Genomic DNA, 22793 nt, shown 5'->3' with positions numbered 1-22793 from the left:
TGTTTTTTATGTATGTTGATGTGTACATACAAGTTTTATTGGAAGTCTTTGAAAAGAAACATTGCAGAAAAAGGCGGTGGCAAACCGCTTAGGTATGATGCCAAAAACATTCCTTGAAGCCACAGGGAAGCTGGACTCACCTTTAAACCAATTTTAAGTCAGGTGTTTAGACGTTTTGGCCAGAGAAGGACAGGGATCTGTTCCTCTTGGGGGGGGGGCGGCACCTTGGAAAAGATGCCCCCCCTTTAGTTTTGCACTCACTCCTTCCTGATAAAATTCTTTCATTTCCCCTCCCATCCAGCCCACCTAGTCTTCAGGGGCAAAGCCATAAATAAATATAATTATAGGCGAACCCTGAGCGGCAGGAGTGGGGTTATTAAAATTACAGTGTCTTTTGCTCTGATGATATGTGGTGGATTTTCCTTTAAGAGATTCCTGGCAGGAGAAGGCAATCCAGCGAGAGAGCTGGAGGTGGGGATGAGTCACCCAAATGAAAGGGGAAGAGAGAGAGGGGGGGGGGAAAAGAGAGGAGGCAGGAAAAGTTATTCCCGAAGAAAATATGCAGCCGTCCAACCTGACGTCAGATGTCTTTAATAAAGCTTCCCCGGAGTCAAAGAGAATCAACTCCCATCTCCTGTCAACTCAGCAGCTGGTAGCTGGACTCCGCAAAGGGAGTTGGATGCTGCCTTCCTCCAAGAGCTGCGTTCAATCCATGCCTTTCGCCCTGGCTCCCAGTGATGAGGTGGATTTTGCCTTGGCTTTTCGTAATCAGCAGTGGTTTGCAGGTAAGCACCCGACCTTGGTTCGGTTCGGTTTGGCAACTCGGGAGAAAGCGAGAGAAGAAAGCTCATTGCAAAAGTTTGAAGAGGGGAGGAGTGAAGGAGGAAAAAAAACAGAACTTTCTCCAGGCATTTAGCTAACTGCAAGACGGAGGGATATTACAACGGAGGAAAAGACATTCCCGCTTTGTAATGCCTTGGTAAGACACAATGTGGGATATTGCATCCAGTTTTGGTTACTACCAGAGTACTAAAAATATGTCGAGACTCTGGAAAGAGTGCAGAGAAGAGTGACAAAGATGAAGACAGGGCTGGAGGCTAAAATGTACGAAGAACTGTGGCAGGAATTGGGTTTGTCTTGTCTAAGTGAAAAGAAGGATGAGGAGGAGATAATAGCAATGTTCCAATATTTGAGGGGCTTCCACCAAGAAGAAGGGGTCAACCCATTCTCCAAAGCACCTGAAGGCAGGAGACAAAAGAAGGGAAGGAAACTAATCAAGAAGAAAGCTCATCTAGAACTAAGGAGACTTCTGACGATGAGATCGAGAACAAATAACCAGTGGAAATGACTTGCCTTCAGAAGTTATGGGTGCTCCATCACTGGAGGATTTTAAAGAGAAGATCGGACAACCATTTGCTTGAAGTGATACAGGGTCTCCCGCTTGAGCAGGAGGTTTGGAGTAGAAGACCTCCAAGGTCCCTTCCAACTCTGTTATTTGAATTAATGACAAGGTGATCAGGTGAGGGCTGGAGACCTTGAAGTACAGTGTCCATATGGAAGTTATCCAACTCTTTGACCCAGTGGGACAATTGCAGATTTGAGTAATGGGCTGGATGGTGGGGGTGAGGGGCGGGGGCAGAAAGAATCTGGAGAAGAGAATGAGGCTAGACATAAGTAACCACTTCATCTTGATTACCCCAGGTAGAACTTCTGGTCTTGAAAATAAATGTGGGGCGGATTGGCTGAGGGAACCAAGAAAGAGAAGAGGCTGGGGGACCAAGGCAAGAAGAGATATTTAGAATAGAATAACAGAGTTGGAAGGGACCTTGAAGGTCTTCTAGTCCAAGCAGGAAACCCTATATCATTTCACCACAAATGGTTGTCCAATCTCTTCTTAAAAACTTCCACCGTTGGAGCATTCATAACTTCTGGAGGCAAGCTGTTCCACTGATTGATTGTTCTCACTGTCAGGAAATTCCTCCCTAGTTCTAGGTTGCTTCTCTCCTTGATTAGTTTCCATCCATTGCTTCTTGTCCTTCCTTCCAGTGCTGTGGAGAATAGCTTGACTCCCTCTTCTTTGTGGCAACACCTGAGATATTGGAATATTTACAGATATTGAGATATTTACAGAGAGAGAGATCAGCATCTCAAAGACGAGGGGAGTCATGATATTCTATGACTGCTGAGGGAATGAATCAGTAATTTAGGAGAAGTCACATGCAGCCGTAACTGTCGGGATGAGGCGCCCTGGAAAATGCAAACTTGGGAGAAAGATTCTGCTGCAAAGCTGGAGGTGCCCAAAAGAAAGACTGCTTTTCCACGTGGCAAAACAATCAGGGCCATAAAATGTATGGGCTTCCTGATTTTCTGTAGGCTGATCCCAGCAGGGTCCCAGAACTCAGCTCAGAAAGTGACCCATTGAAAGGGGGCTGGTTGGAAAGCTTGCATAAAGGAAATAAAAGTTAAGGAAAAAAATTCAGCAGAAAATTTTAAGCCGAGGCTTTTAAATCAGGAGTTGCCTCATTTGGAAGCTGAGTAGGTAAAGAAGATAAGATTTCGTGACTGCAGTTTAGATGTCATTGGCAGGAAGAGAGGGTGGCCAATGACTCTAGGTGGCTATCAGCCATTTGTACAGATCAGCCTACATGGAAGGTTCAAATTATAAAATAAGGAAGGAAGGAAGGAAGGAAGGAAGGAAGGAAGGAAGGAAGGAAGGAAGGAAGGAAGGAGGAAGGAAGGAGGGAGGGGGAGGGAGGGGGAGGGAGTGTGGAAGGAAGGAAAAAAGGAAGGAAGGAGGGTGGGCGGGAGGGAAAGCGGAAGGGAAGGTGGAAGGAATGAAGGAAGAAGGGAAGAAAGGAAGGAGGAAGGGAGGAGGAAGGGAGGGAGGAAGGAAGAAGGAAGGAAGGAATGAGGAAGAAGGAAAGAAAGAAGGAAGGATGACGGAAGGAAGGAAGGAAGGAAAGAGGGAGGGAGGGAGGGAGGAAGGAAGGAAGGAGGAGGGAAGGAGAAAGAGAGGGAGAAAGGAAGGAGGGAGGGAGGAAAGAAAGAAGGAAGGAAGGAAAGAGGGAGGGAGGAAGGAAGGAAAGAGGGAGGAAGGAAGGAAGGATCAATCTGAATCAATTCACTGCAGAATTAATTCAAGGTACTGATCAACCTTGTGAGACCAGACAAGGTGTACCAACCATGAGTTCCACCTCTATCTTTATGATAAAGTTACAATAACAGCATCTTGCCAGTCTGAATGCGTTTCTCCCCATCCTCACCTTCACTTTCCAGAAAATGAAAGGTGAAGGTAAAAGTTTCCCTGTCCAGTTGTGTCCGACTCTAGGGACACCATCTCATCTCATCCCTCATCTCCATTTCTTGACCAAGGGAGTTAGCATTGTCCAAAGACGTTTTCCATGGTCACGTGGCCAGCATGGCCATACACCAAAGGCACACAGGATGCTGTTACCTTCCCACTAAAGTGGTACCTATTCATCTACTCTCATTTCCGTGTTTTCGAACTGCCAGATGAGCAGGAGCTGGGGCAAGGAAAGAACAGGAGTTCACTCCATTGCACGGAGCTCAGAATTTCAAACCCGGGCTGTCAGCTCTCCATCTGATAAGCTCCCAGTCTTTAACCCTTGAGTCACTGCACCCCTTCCAGAAAATTAGGGGGGGGGGTCAATTCCAAGATGCTTCCCACACCCCTTTTCCTTCTGTGGGCTCAGATACCTTTTCTCTGAAGGTTGTCTATTCTCCAACTCTTCCTCCTGTTTCCCAAGGTTATTTCCACATACTATTATGACCACCGTGACCCAGTGCAATTTGCAGAGATGGGTTTCTACGAGTTCGAACCAGTTCGGCCGAACCGGTAGTAACTTGGCAGCCTGGATCGCTGGAACCGGCAGTGACCCAGGCCTGCCACGCCCCCCAAACCGGTTCTCTCGGCAGTGCCTATGGTGCCGCCATCTTGTTTTTCCCTTCTGCACATGCACAGAGCAATTTTTATTGCACTGCACATGCACGCGCAGCATGCATCGAGCGTGCAGGGCACATCCTTGAGCGAACTGGCAGTAGCAGCAGCCGAAACCCACCCCTGGGAATTTGGTCTATTGATGTTGTTCCATTTTTCCATTTGAGAAAGAAAATGAGCTACTCAAAGTTATCCAGCCAGCTTCTAGGTTTCTGCAAAGGCTGGGATCTGTTTTTCCAGCTCACATCCTCAACCGTTGGCCTGCTCTCCTCATCCTTGCACTCACACAGAGGAAAATCACCGGTTGATGGTATAAAGAAAAACATATATTAGAGAGATAAAATGCCTGGATTCTTTTCGCCTCTTGTCTGCATGGCTATAATTGTTTAGCTTTGAATTCCTGAGCAAGGCGATGATTTGTGTGTTTAAAATGGGCTCAACCCGGGGCTTTCTCACTCTGTGTTTACACTCTCTGGTTATAACGTGGTCTGTGATTTTTATGACCCCTTTGGACGTCTGCAAAGTACTTCTAGAAAAGAGGCACCATCGACTTGCACCTCCTGTTAGGAAGGGTCAGTTTCTTTTCCACTCAAGGGTGAAGGTGGACCTTCCATGATCAACAGTATCACTGTTCTGGGGAAATGCACAATTGTGCTCTTGTTCGACAAATGCGTGTGACGCTGTGATTCTCCTGGTCTTTTTGGTTTGATTGTCTTCATGGTGCACCTGCTTTAGCTTGTGGTACAAGGACGGTCCATTTGATCAGTGATAGTTCAAAGATTCCTGCCAGTCTTGAGAATGAATTACTCAGTACCCTGGATAGGGTTGTTGCATGAACAGAAATATAAAACTGGAAAGAACCTTTGAGATTATTATGTCCAACCCTCTGCTCATTGCAGAAATTTGGATTACAGCATCCCTGAGAGATAGATGATAGATAGATAGATAGATAGATAGATAGATAGATAGATAGATGATAAAGAGATAGAAGATAGATGATAGATAGATAGATAGACAGACAGACAGACAAATAATAGATAGATAGATGATAGATTGATAAATGACAGATGTTACATTGATAGATGATAGGTAGAAGAATGGATATATGGATAGATGACAGATGATGATATATGATTGATAGATAAATGGATAGATAGATGCTAGGTAGATGAGATAGATAGATAGATAGATAGATAGATAGATAGATAGATAGATAGATAGATAGATAGATAGATAGAGATAGATGATAGATAGATAGATAGATAGATAGATAGATAGATAGATAGATAGATGATAGATGACAGAAGACAGATGACAAATAGATGATAGATGATAGATGATAGAAGGTAGAGGATAGACGATAGATAGATAGATAGATAGATAGATAGATAGATAGATAGATAGATAGATAGATAGATAGATGACAGAAGACAGACGACAAAGATGATAGAAGATAGACGATAGATAGATAGATAGATAGATAGATAGATAGATAGATAGATAGATAGATAGATAGATAGATAGATAGATAGATGACAGAAGACAGACGACAAAGATGATAGAAGATAGACGATAGATAGATAGATAGATAGATAGATAGATAGATAGATAGATAGATAGATAGATAGATAGATGACAGAAGACAGATGACAAAGATGATAGAAGATAGAAGATAGATGATAGACGATAGATAGATAGATAGATAGATAGATAGATAGATAGATAGATAGATAGATAGATAGACACACAGACAGACAGACAGACAGACAGACAGACAGACAGACATCTACCTCTTTCCGTATAGATTATCTGTAGTATTGAACTGTTCTTCCTTTCAGGAAACTTTTCCTAATTTTTGAATTAGACCAACCATAAAACAGGAAAAAAAAGAGCATTAAAAACAATATGTTATAAGAAGCTACAATGGGAAAAGAGGTTCCAAGTTCTAGCCAGGAATATAAAATGTGGAATGTGATTTCATACCCAAGATTTATGATTTGTTAACAATTTACAGTTTAGTCAACTGAGCGAGCAGGCTTATTCTTGCAAAAATAAAAACAAAATTCCCAGATGAAGTTGCTCCCAGCCTGCAGGACCCCGGTGATTTAAGCAAACTAAACAATTCCAACCGAAAATATGCAAAGGGTGGGAACTCAGTAAAACCAGGCTGAGACATAAATTAACCAAGGCCCCAAATCTTTCACCTAAAGATTTTAAGGGTTAAGTGCAGTCTTGAGCACCCACACCCAATTGTGCACACGCCAAAACAGGTAGTCCTTACAACCTGAACAGATTCACAACCGTTCATTTAATAGCAACAGCACTTAGACTTGTATGCCGCTTCACAGTCCTTTACAGCCTTCTCTAAGTTTACAGAGTCAGCCTATTACCTCCAACAATCTGGGTCCCCATTTTACCCACCTCGGAAGGATGGAAGGCTGAGTCAACCTTAAGTTGGTCAGGATCGAACTGCTGGCAGTGAGCAGAGTCAGCCTACAATACTGTGTTCTAATCACTGCACCACCAGGCCTCTTAAGGACAATTCAAAGTTATAAAGGCCTCAGAAAATGTCACTCGCAACCCGTATTTGCACTTATAACTGTCACAAACTGTGCCATCAACCTCCTGGTTACACGTTCGCAATTCAGGTCCTTCAAACCAACTCCAAAATTTATGACCAGTTGCAGTGGTCATCCTGCAATCACACAATTGTGATTTGTGAGGGTTTTTTTTGCCATTTTCCAGCAAAAAAATAATAATAGCAATAGCATTTAGACTTATATACCGCTTCACAGTGCTTTACAGCCCTCTCTAAGCAGTTTACAGAGTCAGCCAATTGTCCCCAACAATCTGGGTCCTCATTTTACCCACCTCGGAAGGATGGAAGGCTGAGTCACCCTTGAGATGGTCAGGATTGAACTGCTGGCAGTGGGCAAAGTTTAACCTGCAACACTGCATTCTAACCACTGTGCCACCATGATTCTTGGTGGTGTAGTGGTGGCCAAAATCCACCATTGATGAAGCTGGATTCATTTAATAACTGCGTGATTCGCTGAACGACTGTGAGGACTTTAGGACCATTGTAAAAAATGGTGGTAAAATTGGGTCTGAGCACAAGATGATTCCACTTATGAGGGCAACAGTTTAAAATGGAAATTCCGGTCCCAATTGTGATAAGTAAGTTTAGGATTGCCGGTATGTGTAATTGTTTTGTTGTTGATGATGGAGATGGCAAAGAGGAAGGAGGAAATAGCATGGATGAGTCAAAAGAAAAACTTGCAAAAAAGTCCCTCTCTCTAATGTGAAAAAAGATGTGGAGACTCTAGAAAGAGTGCAGAAAAGAGCAACAAAGACGATTAGAGGACTGGAGACTAAAACATATGAAGAACAGTTGCAGGAACTGGCTATGTCTAGTTTAATGAAAAGAAGGATCAGGGGAGACATGATAGCAGTGTTCCAATATCTCAGGGGCTGCCACAAAGAAGAGGGAGTCAAGCTGTTCTCCAAAGCACCTGAAGGTAGGACAAGAAGCAACGGGTGGAAACTAATCAAGGAGAGAAGCAACTTAGAACTGAGGAGAAATTTCCTGACAGTTAGAATAATTAATCAGTGGAACAACTTGCCTCCAGAAGTTGTGAATGCTCCAACACTGGAAGATTTAAAGAGGAGATTGGATAACAATTTGTCTTAAGATTTCCCGCCTGATCAGGAGGTTGGACTAGAAGACTTCCAAGGTCCCTTCCAATTCGGTTATTATGTTATTTGGTTAAACATTAAGACTTTTATTTTCTCCCAAAATTGTTCTCTTTGTTAGTGGCAAAGTTTGGCTGGAACATGTGAGCTTGTAAATGTAAAACTCTGTTATTAAGTTGCAGCTATGGCTTCTGCCAGAATTGAGAAGACTATAAGCCGAGGTGGCATAGTGGTTAAATGCAGCACTGCAGGCTACTTCAGCTGACTGCAGTTCTGCAGTTCAGCTGTTCAAATCTCACCGGCTCAAGGTTGACTCAGCCTTCCATCCTTCCGAGGTGGGTAAAATGAGGACCTGGATTGTTGGGGGCGATATGCTGACTCTGTAAACCGCTTAGAGAGGGCTGAAAGCCCTATGAAGCGGTATATAAGTCTAACTGCTATTGCTATTCTGTTTTTTTAATTATTAATTAAAATTATTATTATTAAAGTTCTTAATAAGTTTGGTAAAAAAAGATGGATACAAACTAAAAAAGGAAAAAGAAAAGTACAGAAAGTTAAGGGGGAAAAAGAGAAAAGTAGAAGGCAACAAGGTAATACTGAAGAAAGGGTCTCTCTCTTTCATCATTGCAATTATGAGCTAATATAGAAAATTTTTGCTCTCTTGTAAAGTTACAAGCCTATCTTTTATCTATATGGAATACAGGAATCATCATCTTTTTAGTCTTAGTTTACAAAAATAAAACTGAACTATTATCAGAGATGATGATGAGGATGATAATAATAATAATAATAATAATAATAATAATAATAATAATAATAATAAATAATAATAAACACATAGTTTATTTTATAATAATAAACACTAATAGTCAGAATCAGAATAGAATGCAATCAATCAGAATAGAGCTGGAAGGGACAGATAACAGGTTAACAGAGTTGGAAGGGACCTTAAAGGTCATCTGTCCATTCCTTGCTCAAGAAAGACACCTCACACCGTTTCTGACAGGTGGCAGTCCAGTCTCTTCTTGAAAGCTTCCAGTGATGAAGCTCCCACAACTTCTGAAGGCAACTTCTGTTCCATTGGTTAATTGTTCTCACTGTCAGAAAATTTCTCCTTATTTCCAGGTTGAATCTCTCCTTGTTCAGTTGCCATCCATTATTCCTTGTCTGGCCTTCAGGTGCTTTGGAAAATAGCTTGACCCCCTCTATCCTTCGTGGCAGCCCTTCAAATATTGGAAGACTGCTATCATGTCTCTCCTGGTCCTTCTCTTCACTAGACTAGCCATGCCCAGTTTCTGTAACCGTTCTTCATATATTTTAATCTCCAGTCTCCTAATCATCCTGGTTGCTCTTCTCTGCACTTTTTCTAGAGTCTCCACATCTTTTTGTATAGTGTGGTGATCAAAACTGGATGCAGTACTTTAGCTGTAGTCTTACTAGGGCTTTATAGAGTGGTATTAGTACCTCACTTGATCTTGATTGTATCCCTCTGTTCAGAGGTGGGTTCCTACCAGTTCGCACCTATTCGGTAGAACCGGTTCATCAAATCTACCAAACCGGTTAGAAGAGGTTCCACCAGTAGACCCAGAAAGCAGGCCACACCTACAGAAGAGGTTCCAAAAATTTTTGAAACCCACCACTGCTTCTGTTAATGCAATTTAGGATTGCATTGGCTTTTTTGAAGAAGCCTTGGAAATCTTCTAGTCTCATCTTCTGCTCAGGCAGGAAGCCTTATACCATTTCAGACAAAGGTTTGTCCAGTCTCTTCTTAAAACCCTCCAGTGATGGAGCACCCACAGCAGAGGTGGGTTCGAACTGGTAGGAACGATAGAACTGGTTCGTCAAATCTACCGAACCTGTTGGAAGAGGTTCTACCAGTGGACCCGGAAAGCAGGCCACACCTACAGAAGAGGTTCCAAAAATTTTTGAAACCCCCCCCCCACACACACAGACTCACACAGAGAGAGAAAGAGAAAGAAAGGAAGAAAGAAATAAAAAAAGAAAAAAGAAAGAAAAAGTGAGAGAGAGATGAAAGAAAAAAAGGAAAAAGGGACAGAGACAAAAAGGGACAAAAGGAAGGAGAGAGAGAGAGAGAGAGAGAGAGAGAGAGAGAGAGAGAGAGAGAGAGAGAGAGAGAGAACACATGGCCGGCAAGCCACTCCCACCAGGTCACATGGCCGGCAAGCCACTCCCACAAAGGAGGCCACACCCACAGAGTAGGTTCGAAAAAAATTTGAAACCCCCACTGACCCACAGGTTCTGAAGGCAAGCTGTTCCACCAGTTAATTGTCCTCACAATGACTTATGTCCCCACCATGACCCTGAGGAATTCTTCCATCCTCCACCATTCTGTTAGAATTGGGGAAAAAACCCCTTCTTGGATGAGAAGTGAAACATCTTTGAGGGAAAACCAAGTCTGGCTGTCTTTTGAAAAAGCACCATTGGGACAGGCACTTTTGTAGGGGCAAACAAAGGCCTTAACCAAGTCTAGTTTCGCATCCTCAACTCTTGACAGGACTGTGATCTTCCCCAGACAGAGACTTCAAAGGGAAAAAAAGCCTCAGCTCTTAGACTGTGGTGGGATGATTGATCAGGAATGAGAACAATGCAAATGAAGATAGAGTGATTCAATGCATGTCTCTGTAGGGGCAGATAATTAGGCTGGGTGTGGGCGATGTCTGAACCTCTACCAAGGGAACTAGACCACAGTCAATGTCTGATGTTCCATTTCGTGCCATTCCTTCTGAGCATGAGAATACAGTCATGACCAATTCTGAGACTCTCTGGACAAGTGCCATGGACAAGGTTTTTCAGAAGTGGTTTGTTCTTGCCTGCTTCCTAGGGCTGGGAAAGAGTGACTAGCCCGAGGTCACCCTGCTGGTTTTGTATCTAAAGCAGGACTAGAACTCACTAAAAGATGAAGAGTAAGAGGGGGAATTCTGGGAATTGAAGTCCACAAGTCTTAAAGCTGTCAAGTTTGAACACCCCTGGGGTTTTTTTTTCTAAAGGGTTAGGGGTGCAGGGATCTTGTAACTTGACAGATTTAAGACTTGCGTGCTTCAAATGCCAGAGTTTCTGAGCCAATGTTTTTGTTGCTAAGCAAGAGCATTGTTAAGTGAGTTTCACCACATTTTACAAGTTGACCACGCCCACTCAGTCCCATGACTTCCAAGCCACTCCCACTCAGTCACATGGCTGGCAAGCCACTCCCACCCAGTTACATGGCCAGCAAGCCACTCCCACAAAGCAGGCCACACCTACAGAAGAGGTTCTAAAAAAAATTGAAACCCACCACTGCAAACCAGCAATCCTCTCTGTCCAAAATGTGGACTTTGCATCTTCAAAATAGTGGGTTTTGTCTTTTAAATGCAGATGGGCTGCTGAATCTAGTCCTTATGGCTTTATTGCATGCAGTTATGAAGTTTATGAAAAGAATGCAAATGACCAGGTGTCTGCAAGGAGTAGAAATCCTTCCATTCCCCACTATCCAGTCCGACCTGAAGAAGTTTCTTGGATGCGAAGTCTTCAAAGTAAAAATAGCAAGTCTGTTGAAAAAGCACCTTTGAGAAAACCATGACTTGGATGACTGAGAATCTCCATAGACTAAGCCTTCAAAATTTTATATTTTTCTACAGTATAATGTTCAGAATAGAACTATTGCATTATAATTCTGAGGACTGGAGATAGTGTGCATCGACTATGTACTTTTGAGAACTTTACAGACCCTGGTTGCAAGATGAAAGGTGGCCAAGAGTACATATTTAAATCATATCCTTTTGGATCTCACAAGTAAAATTGGTGTGATTCCTGTTTCAATGCTGCCCCCTGATGCTCTGATTTTAGATTACAAATAGGCTGAGAGACTGTGTTACCAACAAGTGGATTTTAATTGTGAAATTCAGCTGTTGATAAACCCTTAGTCGATCTTCTCACACATCCCTCTTATAGCTGGAGTTGGAAGGAACCTTAGAGGTCTTCTAGTCCAACCCCTATTCCACCAGGAGACCTAAACCATTTCAGACAAATGGTTTTGGGTGCAACGATACTGGAGGTTTTTAAGAAGGGATTGGACATCTGTTCTTAAAAACCTCCAGTATTGGAGCACCCACAACTTCTGGAGGAAAGTTACGATGCTGATCAATTGTTCTAACCGTCAGGATTTTAATTTTAATTCATTTTGGCATTCTCAAGAAATTGGCGGAGAAGTTTAAATGAGCTAAATTCCTCAAAGACGGTTAGCATCCCTATTTGAGTATAAGGAACAAAATGAAAATACATGTGTATTTTATAAAGGAAAATCTATATAAATTCTTTTTTTTGATAATTTTTTATTTTTATTACACAAATAATACATATAGACAACAATAAAAAACAAAAAAAACAAAATACACACACACACACACACACACACACACACATACACATAAAGCATCATCACATACAACATGTTGTTTGGTTATAGGTTTTTTAACATCCATATTCTCAAATAACATTTACCATCACAGATTTTTCATCTAGTATAACTAAATACCTCACTTTCATTGTACAGTATACATTCAATTACGAAGTATTATTTTTTTTCCAAGAAATCATAGTTCCCTTACATTCTTAATTATCTATTTAATAACAGTATATCTTTATATTATCCCCATGTGGAAGAAAAAAAAAGGATTTCTTCCCCCCCCCCCTTCTTTTACCAACCATTTATATTTATATATCACTATTTTCCTTTATACATAATTCCACCAATCCACTATCGGGTATGCTTATGTTCATTGTTATCCTTGTACCTCAGACCTTCAAACGGAAATCTTATTCCTTCATTTTTCAACAATTCTTAATGAAGATATTAACACCGGTTATAATATGATTTGCTTATTTATTGAAATCAGAAGTTTGATTAGATTTGATAATGCCAAATGTGATATTAATCTAAACTCAAGTTATTTGACTTCTAGTGACCACAACGATATATTTTTTTATGATAACAGAATAACAGAGTTGGAAGGGACCTTGGAGAGCTTCTAGTCCAACCTTCTGATCAGGCAGGAAACCTTATACTCGTTATTGCAAACCTATGGCACATGACATGTGCCACATGGAGCCATTTGTCAGGGCAGGAGACGCATTGCTCTGTCAGCTGGCCAGCGTGCATACTGACTTCGGCCTTCTTTTGAGGCCATTTTTCGCCCTCCGGGAGCCTCCGGAGTGTGAAAAACCGACCCTACAAGCAAACCTGAATTTTGTTTTGTCTCTCTGGAGCCTTCAGGGAAGCCTCCTGAAGGTCCCTGAAGGCTCCGGAGGACTAAAAACGGCCCTATGGACAAACAGGAGTGACTTCCGGTTTGCTCGTAGGGTCGTTTTTCATCCTCCAGAGCCTTCAGGGAAGCCTCTGGAAGGCCCCTGAAGGCTCTGGAAGGCTAAAACCAGCCCCACAAGCAATCCGGAAGTCCATTCCCGAACTTCCGTTTTTTCCATAGGCCCAGTTTTTCGTGCTCCAGAGGCTTCAGGGAAACTCCTGAAGCCTCCGGAGGGTCTCTGGCGGGGGCGGGGGAAGCTGTTTTTGCCCTCCCCAGGCTCCTATAAAGCCTCTTGAGCCTGGTGAGGGTGAAAAAAGTGTGCCAAAAATGGGGGGGGGGGAGTGCTGGTCATGCGTGCAGGTGTGCTGGTGTTGTGCACATTGATTATGGGTGTGGCACGCCCATGCACGACCCCTCTGCACGCCCCCCGCTTTTGGCACGGGAGCCAAAAAAGGTTCGCCATCACTGCCCTGCACTACTTCAGACAAATGGTTATCCAATCTCTTCTAAAATCCTCCAGTGTTGGAGCCTCCATGCATGCATAAGACAACAGATATAAGTATAATCATGATTATGAATACATGAAATAGATACGAATAAGTGGGGACGGTAGGCACGTTGGTGGGCTTATGCACGCCCCCTTAAAGACCTCTTTGGAATGGGGGGAGGTCAACAGTAGACAGTTTGAGATTAAAGTTTTGGGGGTTTGGAGAAGAAACCACAGAGTCAGGTAGTGCATTTCAGGTCTGGTAGTCCCTCTCTGTGTCTCTGTGTCTCTGTCTCTGTCTCTGTCTCTCTGTCTCTCTCTCTCCATTTGTCTTCTTTTCCCCATTTTGCTACTTAACTTTTAAAAATGTTTCCTGATGTTTAATAAATAAAAACCAAGCTACATTTGTTCTAGCATCATCAGAAGGGTGCAATAGGGTGCTCTGGCTACCTCAGAGACCGCCTCCTGCCATTCACCTCCCAACGACCAATAAGATCACACAGGTTGGGCCTCCTCCGGGTGCCGTCGACCGGACAATGCCGGCTGGCGACTCCCCGAGGGAGGGCCTTCTCTGTAGCTGCACCGGCCCTGTGGAATGATCTACCCGCGGAGATCCGGACCCTTACCACTCTCCTGGCCTTCCGTAAAGCGACCAGGTCCTGGCTGTTCTGGCAGGCCTGGGGCTGTTGATTAATATCCAGCCCCACTTGATTGAATGGATGATGTATTAATTTTAAATATTGTATCTTTTCTTAAATTTTTAAATGCTTTTATTTTGCTGTGAGCCGCCCAGAGTCCCAATGGGAGTGGGCGGCATACAAATTTTATTAAAGTTAAAGTGATCCTGGGCAAGGGACTATGGTCGATGTCAACTAAACTGGAAATTATGCAGAGTAATCTTCCATCGATATTATGACTTCGATTAGGAAATTATGCAGAGTCATTTTCCATTCCCGTGATGACTTTGATTCCCCATATTCAAAAAAGAGGGCTGCAGTTGAAATGAAAATGGCACTCAACTTTTCACCCACTAGGTGGCTGCATAGGAAGGTGGAAAATATGTACAGTACTGTCTTTTAGCTTTTTAAAATATACATATATACATATATACATATATACATATATACATATATACATATATACATATATACATATATACATATATACATATATACATATATACATATATACATATATACATATATACATATATACATATATACATATATACATATATACATATATGCATATATGCATATATGCATATATGCATATATGCATATATACATATATACATATATACATATATACATATATGCATATATGCATATATGCATATATGCATATATGCATATATACATATATACATATATACATATATACATATATACATATATACATATATACTTATATACATATATACATATATACATATATACTTATATACATATATACATATATACATATATACATATATACTTATATACATATATACATATATACATATATACATATATACTTATATACATATATACATATATACATATATACATATATGCATACACACACACACACACACACACATATATATATAATGATTTTTTTTATTTTAATCACATAAACACATCAACAAAAAAACCCACATAACTTAAAAACAACATAGGAACAATAAGTTCCATCGTATATCATACCGCAGTTCCGAATCGGTTTCTTTGCAGTTAGTGTTTTCCCTACTATACATTTCTATCTTTCATTCATAATCTCCTTATTCGTTATCCATTTGTATGTACATTTCTTTATTTATTTAAACTTAGCTACTTATGACCAAATATTATTTACCTATATTATGCTTTATATTTTTACTGTCATTTATTCTCTTACATACAGTTATAGATATACATTCACATAATTATTCTTTTTCTTTGCCATTCTTATATTATTATTATCCCATTTGGAAGGTTATAAGGTATAGTTTAGAATGCTTTGTTTACCATCCTTCGCACCTGCTAAGACACCACCTTGTTTTCTCTTTCTTTTCTTTTCTCCCTCCCTTCCTTCTCTACTTCCTCCCTTCCTCCTCTCCATCCCCTTCTTCCTTCCCTTACCTCTTCCCTACTCCTACCCTTTTTCTTCTCCTTCCTACCTTCTCTCCTTCTCTTTCTTTCTCTTCCTCCCTCCTCTTCCACTCTTAACTGCAATTCTTTCATCTCACCCTGGGAAATAGTTTCCTGCTCTTCTTCCCGAACTGCTTGAAATTGGCTTTCAAACTACTTTTGGGGAGAGTGGGTTGAGCTTGGGAGGCAGCAGAATGTGGGCTGGACTAGAAGACCTCCAAGGTCCCTTCCAGCTCTATTCCATTCATTTTAACACTTGCACTCGGCAGATGCTTGGGCAACAGAAAATTGTTCTGCTGGTCTTCTGAAGGCGCCCCCCACACACACACATTTTACAGTCTGAAAAACAAGTTGAAAGGAATTACTATTTGGGAATTCATGGAGGGCGCAATATAAGATCGCTACACAGCAACATTTCTATGCATACAAGGATGTAGAGCTGGGTTTCCCCCCCCCCCCCCAATATTGGCATCTTTAAGATGTCTGGACTTCAACTGCCAGAATTCCCCTGCCAGAATGACAGGATAACAGATGTGATATATTTATTTTATTTTATTTTATTTATTTCGTCAAGCATGTATTAGATAACATACATAAGTCTAAACATGATTATGAATTCATGAAATGAATTTGAATACAAGGGAATATTAGGACAGGGATGGTAGGCACGCTAATGCGCTTATGCACGCCGCTTAAAGAACTCTTAGGAATGGGGTGAGGTTGACAGTAGACAATCTTAAGGTTAAAGTTTGGAGGGTTTGGGGAAGAAACCACAGAGTCAGGTAGGGCATTCCAGGCATTGACATCTCTGATGCTGAAGTCGTACTTTCTGCAATCGAGTTTGGAGCGGTTTACCTCGAGTGTGTATCCATTGTGTGTAGTTGTGGTTGAAGCTGAAGTAGTCATTGACAGATAGGACATTGTTGTAGCGGATAATTTTACGTACTACGCTTAGGTCAAACCGAAGGCGGCATAGTTTTAAGTTGTCTAAGCCCAAAATTTCAAGCCTGGTGGCATAAGGGATTCTGTTGCATAACAGAGGAGCAGAGGACACTTCTCGTGAATTATCTCTGGACTCGCTTGTGTTAAGGTCCGATATGAAGTGCGGGTTCCAGGCAGACGAGCTGTATTCGAGAATTGGTCTGGCAAAGGTTTTGTATGCAGTACAATATCACCAGATTACAATATTTACAATATTAAATATTATGTTAGCTGTACAATATTAGCAGAGAAGAAGCGACACAAGATTAGGTTAACAACTCTTGTTGCCTTTTTTGGCAATGTTATTACAGTGGGCAATAACAATGTTATTACAATGTTATTATAGTGGGCTTGCACTGGGCATCGTCTCCTATGTGAAGAGCAGGGGTGGGTTCCTGCCAGTTCTAACCTCTTCTATAGAAGAGGTTCCACAAATCTACAGTGCCGTTTAGATCCAGTTCCAGCTCCCTCCACCCGCATGTCTGCACATCATCAAGTTGAAGAGTGTAGCAAGAAGAAGCTAAGATCAATGTAGAGATGTTATTAACCCTTTTTTTAAACTACTTTTTTCTCAATATATTTTAGACTGTGTTTGTTAAAAATCTATACCGTTTACGGCTCTGGGAAGTCGGGGGGGGGGAGGTGGGGTGTTGGGGGGAGGGTGGGGGGAGGGAGGGATATATACTAGGTTAGAGACGATGTGTTAGATTTCAATGTGATGCGACTTCACATGTATACTGTTTTTCTTTAATTTCTCTGTAAAAATAGGATAAGTTAAGTACGTTGACATATAGTGGAAATACACCGAAGGGAGGAGTAGCGGGATAGAAGAAAGATGGGTAGAGAGGGCGGGAGAGAGGATGGAAGGGAGGGTGAGAAGGAAGGGAGGGAGTGGATCGGGAGAGAGGAGTGGTAGAGCCAAGGTGGCGCAGTGGTTAAATGCAGCACTGCAGGCTACTGCTAGATCAGCAGGTCAGCGGTTCAAATCTCACCGGCTCAGGGTTGACTCAGCCTTCCATCCTTCCGAGGTGGGTAAAATGAGGACCCAGATTGTTGGGGGCAATATGCTGACTCTCTGTAAACCGCTTAGAGAGGCCTGAAAGGCCTATGAAGCGGTATATAAGTCTACTGCTATATATTAGAGGGGGAGGGGAAGTAGGGTAGAGGGGGATGACGGAGGGAAGATAGAAAGTTAGAGTGATGGGCCCAAAACCACCCATTCCACCTAAGGGGGAACTAGAACTCCCAATCTCCTGCTTTCTAGCCTGGAGTCTTAACAACTGGACCAAACTGGTTCTGATGAATCTCACATACATGAATATGAGATTGGGATGGAGCGAATATTGGGATGATGTTGACACTACGTTCATGGTTTTGAGAGAATCATTGGATCCCAGAAATAGCTATGGCTCAACACTGTGTCAAAAGTCAAGATGGCGGTCATGACAGTGTATCCAAAGCTGCCATCTTGACTTTTTTGACACACACACACACACACACACACACACACACACACACACACACACACGTCCCTGCTCTGGAAAGAATAAATAAATGTTAAGACTACAGAGTCTGTTTGGGACAAAATGCTGTCTTCCTTTTAATCCAGCGCTCAGGATATTATCTAATGTTTTATCCTCAAATCACCCCATTCCTCTTGAAGGGAAGGTCGGCCACCTTGCTTTTATTCAAGCCAAAGGAAAGGCTAATGATTAGCCCAAAATATGGGACTGATCAAAAGAAACGGAATCGAATTGCACGGTGGTGGTGTGGTTTTTTTTTTAAACCTTTTTTTGCTTGACCTTAGCTTCACTTAGGGCTTTCAAAGCTTTGATAAAATCCAGGGACTATGGCAAATTGGTTTTAAATGCCACGGACAAAGAGAATGGGCTGACCAGGCAGTGGGAAGTTTGGCCTCCTAAAACAGAAGAATAAAAACTTCTTTTCTTTGCCATTTGAAAGTAAACCAATTAACTTCCATTCCTGCTTGAAATGGAAACCGGTAAAGTAATTACGGCATTGTAGGTAGCCGGGACATTTTGAGGAAGAAAAAGCCAGTTGTTGACCCCCTTTTCAAAAAGGAGGATGAGAAAATGAGAAAGGGACAGACAAAGTCTCTTCTGTAGGGCCTTGAAGAAGGGGCATTTTAACTCAAAGCAGCAAAAGTTCTTGTTGTTCAGGCTAGGTTGAAATTTCATGAACGTTTCAATGGACGCATTATTATTATTATTTTCCAATCAAATTTTTATTTTTTATATTCTTTATACACATCAGTGTGTGAATGGTGCAGTAACTGGGTAACGTACATTTCGATATACATAAACATAGTCTTATTATTCCTAAATGTTACATTTCATTTCCATTATTTCATATTATTTATACATGCCTTTTATTATCATCCTTCCATTCTGAACCGTCTTTCTATCCTTTTTGGATACATATTATGTTAATATATAGTTAATATGTTATTATATATTAACATATTAATATATAATTATTATTCCCCCCCCACACACTATTTTCTATACCTATTTTAACTTAGCAGTTAGCAATAGCAGTTAGACATATACTGATTCATAGGGCTTTCAGCCCTCTCTAAGCGGTTTACAGAGTCAGCATATTGCCCCCAACACCAATCCGGGTCCTCATTTTACCCACCTCGGAAGGATGGAAGGCTGAGTCAACCCTGAGCCGGTGAGATTTGAACAGCCGAACTGCAGAACTGCAGTCAGCTGAAGTAGCCTGCAGTGCTGCATTTAACCACTGCGCCACCTCGGCTCCCCCTTTTCATATCACTATAATATTCAAAGATGTTTAATTCCACCTATTTTGTTGTTCATATTTCCTTAGTTCCATCCTTCATTCTTCTTCCATTATTCACTATCTCCTTATACAGTTTTAGTATCAATCGCTATCATTTATACAGTTAGGGTTCATATTCATATTCTTTACAGTTCTTCAATCCATATAATTCTACTATTAATACATATGTTTAGATTAAAATATATTTATATATATTTCCCTAATCGCCCCAATGGACGTATTATTGTAAAGCTTAGAAGAGCTAGCAAAGATTTGTAATGAAATAAATGCAGAAAAGTTATATGACAGGCATTTACCGGGTTGAAATATTCAAGATGGTTGGCTCATTTTGGCAAAAATCTGATCTTCTGTTTGTGAAACTTGACATTGTTTGGATTGCCACAATGATGCAATCAACCAGAATACAGCTGGAAGGGACCTTGGAGGTCTTCTAGTCCAACCCCCTGCTCAAGCAATGGACCCTATACCATTACAGATAGGTGGCAGTCGAGTCTTTTCTTAAAAGCCTCCAGTGATGATGCATTATACAATTTCTGGAGGCAAGCTGTTCCACTGGCTAATTATCCTTAATGTTAGGAAGTTTCTCCTTAATTCCAGATTGCTTCTCCCCTTGATTAGTTTCCTTCCATTGTTTCTGGTCTTGCCTTCTGATGCTTTGGAAAATAAGTTCATTTCCTCTTCTATGTGGCAGCCCCTCAAATAATGGAACACTGCTATAATGCCCTCCTTAGTCCATCTTTGCTCTAGACTGGCCATACCCAAATCCTGCCACCATCCTTCAAATCTTTTAATCATGTCTCCAGGCCTTTAATCATCTTAGTTCCTCTTCTTTGCACTTTTCCCAAAGTCTCAACATCTTTTTTGTAACGTGGTGACCAAAACTGGATGCAGCATTCCAGGTGTAACCTTACTAAGGCTTTATAATGCAGTCACATTGTTATATTTGTATTTTTTTCTTTGGATCAGAAATTGTTTCGTGACTTGTTAACTTGCAGCATGAATGCAGGACATGCAGAATTCACGTTCAATGAATTCAATGAAGAATTATTCTCCTCCGGTTCAAGGTTTTGGGTGCAGTTAGATGCTGGAAGAACTTGCCCCCTCTTTAGATATTTTGTAAGAAATATCCTTGTAAGAAAATGATCTAATAGAAGAAACTATAAGTAGCTTAGGGCTGAACCAGAGGTGGTTTCAGCTGTTTTTCTCCGGTTCGGGTGAACTGGTAGCGTGACTGCAGGAGGCTCGGCCAACCCACCCCGACGTAATGCACAAGGACTGCACATGTGCAGAAGGTGGTGTGCATGGGCAGACACAGCACATACGAGTGAAGCGAGTGCATGCATAAGCACGCTCACATTTGCAAATGGTTAGGGAAAGTAAGTGAATCCCATCGCTGGGCTGAACTGTGGAGATTTTGATATATGAAGCAACAAACCTTGGTTATTTCATTGCCCAACTAATGAATTGAATTGAATTGAATTGAATTTTATTATTTGTATGCCGCCCTTCTCTGGGAGGGACTCAGGGCGGCGAACAACTCAAAAGGGGAAAAGGGGAACATAGAACAGAATACAAGTAATTAAAATAGCCAAGAATCACACAATCACACAAGTTGAGAGGGGAGGGGAACTCATCAACCCCAGGCCTGCCGGCAAAGCCAGGTTTTGACGGCTTTTCGGAAGGCCTGGAGAGAGGTGAGAGTCCGAATCTCTGCGGGGAGTTTGTTCCAGAGGGCCGGAGCTGCCACAGAGAAGGCCCTCCCCCGGGTAGTAGCCAGGTGGCATTGGCTGGTAGACGGAACCCGGAGGAGGCCAACCCTGTGTGATCTAATGGGTCTTTGGGAGGTAATTGGCAGCAGGCGGTCTCTCAAGTACCCAGATCCAATACCATGAAGGGTTTTATAAGTTACGACTAGCACTTTGAAGCGTATCCGGAAACTAATCGGTAGCCAGTGCAGCTCGCGGAGGATAGGTGTAACGTGGGTGTACCGAGGTGCACCCACAATCGCTCGCGCAGCTGCGTTCTGGACAAGTTGAAGTCTCCGAATACTCTTCAAGGGCTGCCCCATGTAGAGCGCATTGCAGTAGTCCAGTCTTGAGGTCACGAGGGCATGAGTGACTGTTGCGAGCGCCTCCCGGTTCAGGTAGGGACACAACTGGTGCACCAGGCGAACCTGGGCAAATGCCCCCCTGGTCACAGCCGACAAATGGTGTTCTAAGGTCAGCTGTTGGGAAGGGAGGGAGGAAGGAAAGAAGGGAGGGAGGGAGGAAGGGAGAGAGAGCGAGGGAGGAAGTGAAGGAGGAAGGAGGGAAGTGAGAGAGGGAGAGAGGGAGGGAAGGAGGGAAGGGAAGGGGAGGGAAGGAAGGAAGGAAGGAAGGAAGGAAGGAAGGAAGGAAGGAAGGAAGGAAGGAAGGAAGGAAGGAAGGAAGGAAGGGAGTTTCATTACCCAACTAGGATAACATCTTGACAATTGATGATGTTGCATAGTTGGGCAATCAAATGTCTGCAAGAAAACAAACACATTCAGAAAGCATCAAAGACTCCACAAAAAAGTATCTATGCTAAAAAGGAGCAGAGTTTCAGTCATCATGGATGGTTTGGACATCTCACATAGCCCAGCAGCCCCCCCCCCCTTGCCTACATGGTAACTGACTCTGTGTAGAAATTCCTGTTTTTCAATTTTTCCTTCCCATCAGCTGGCCTTTAACTAACCTATATTGTAATTTAGGTAACTGATCCTTCATGGATTTATGCTATCATTTTTTTTTTTACACCGTGAAGATGTGGTGGGACATAATCTGGAAGTGTAGGAGGGAGGGCCTTTTCCCCCCAGAGGACAAAGAGTTCACAGAATATATCTAACAGTTATGTAGGTAAATGCTTTAATCTGGCAAGATTCTGTCTGTAGGTGAAAGGACAAAGAGTTCACAGAATATATCTAACAGTTATGTAGGTAAATGCTTTAATCTGGCAAGATTCTGTCTGTAGGTGAACAACTCCTCAGAAATAACTCCATGTGTCATTCTTGGCTTTTTGGGGGTCTGACAATTCAGTGTTTTTCAATCTTTCTCAACCTGGCAACTTTAAGAGGTGTGTCTTTGTCTCTTTGCTGCATAGGTCTTTCCCCAGAATGCCATCACCACTGTTACTACCACATCACCACCTGTCATCTCTTCAGTGACCGAAGTCTACACACGAACACAGTACTGTAAATGGCCATGCGAATGTCCAGCGACAACACCTCTGTGTCCCTCTGGCGTCAGTCTGCTCACAGATGGATGTGAGTGTTGTAAGATGTGTGCCAAGCAAATCGGGGAGAATTGCACCGAGGTGGACATCTGTGATACTCACAGGGGGCTGTACTGTGACTACAGCAGAGATGCACCTAGGTACGAAATAGGAGTGTGTGCACGTAAGTGAAGTAAATATCTTCGTTT

At 42.1% G+C, this 22793-nt stretch overlaps 1 protein-coding gene across 1 annotated transcript in view; it reads left to right on the top strand.

Annotated features, from left to right (window-relative positions):
* The first annotated feature begins 630 nt into the window (after positions 1-630).
* The window catches only part of CCN4 (cellular communication network factor 4), a 29952-nt gene continuing 7789 nt past the window's right edge, over positions 631-22793 (top strand). Inside the window, exons 1-2 of the mRNA XM_087703843.1 lie at positions 631-785; positions 22474-22768. Coding sequence (XP_087559969.1) covers positions 738-785; positions 22474-22768 — 343 coding nt within the window. The 5' untranslated portion in view covers positions 631-737. The remainder of the gene's footprint in view (positions 786-22473; positions 22769-22793) is intronic.

Source organism: Thamnophis sirtalis, unplaced genomic scaffold (genome assembly GCF_051295495.1).
Source record: "Thamnophis sirtalis isolate CommonGarterSnake01/CBP01778 unplaced genomic scaffold, rThaSir2_p1.2 scaffold_2, whole genome shotgun sequence".
In the NCBI taxonomy this organism is placed as follows: Eukaryota; Metazoa; Chordata; class Lepidosauria; order Squamata; family Natricidae; genus Thamnophis; species Thamnophis sirtalis.
Note: the sequence above shows the minus strand (reverse complement) of the source record. Positions and strands in the feature narration are given on the sequence as shown.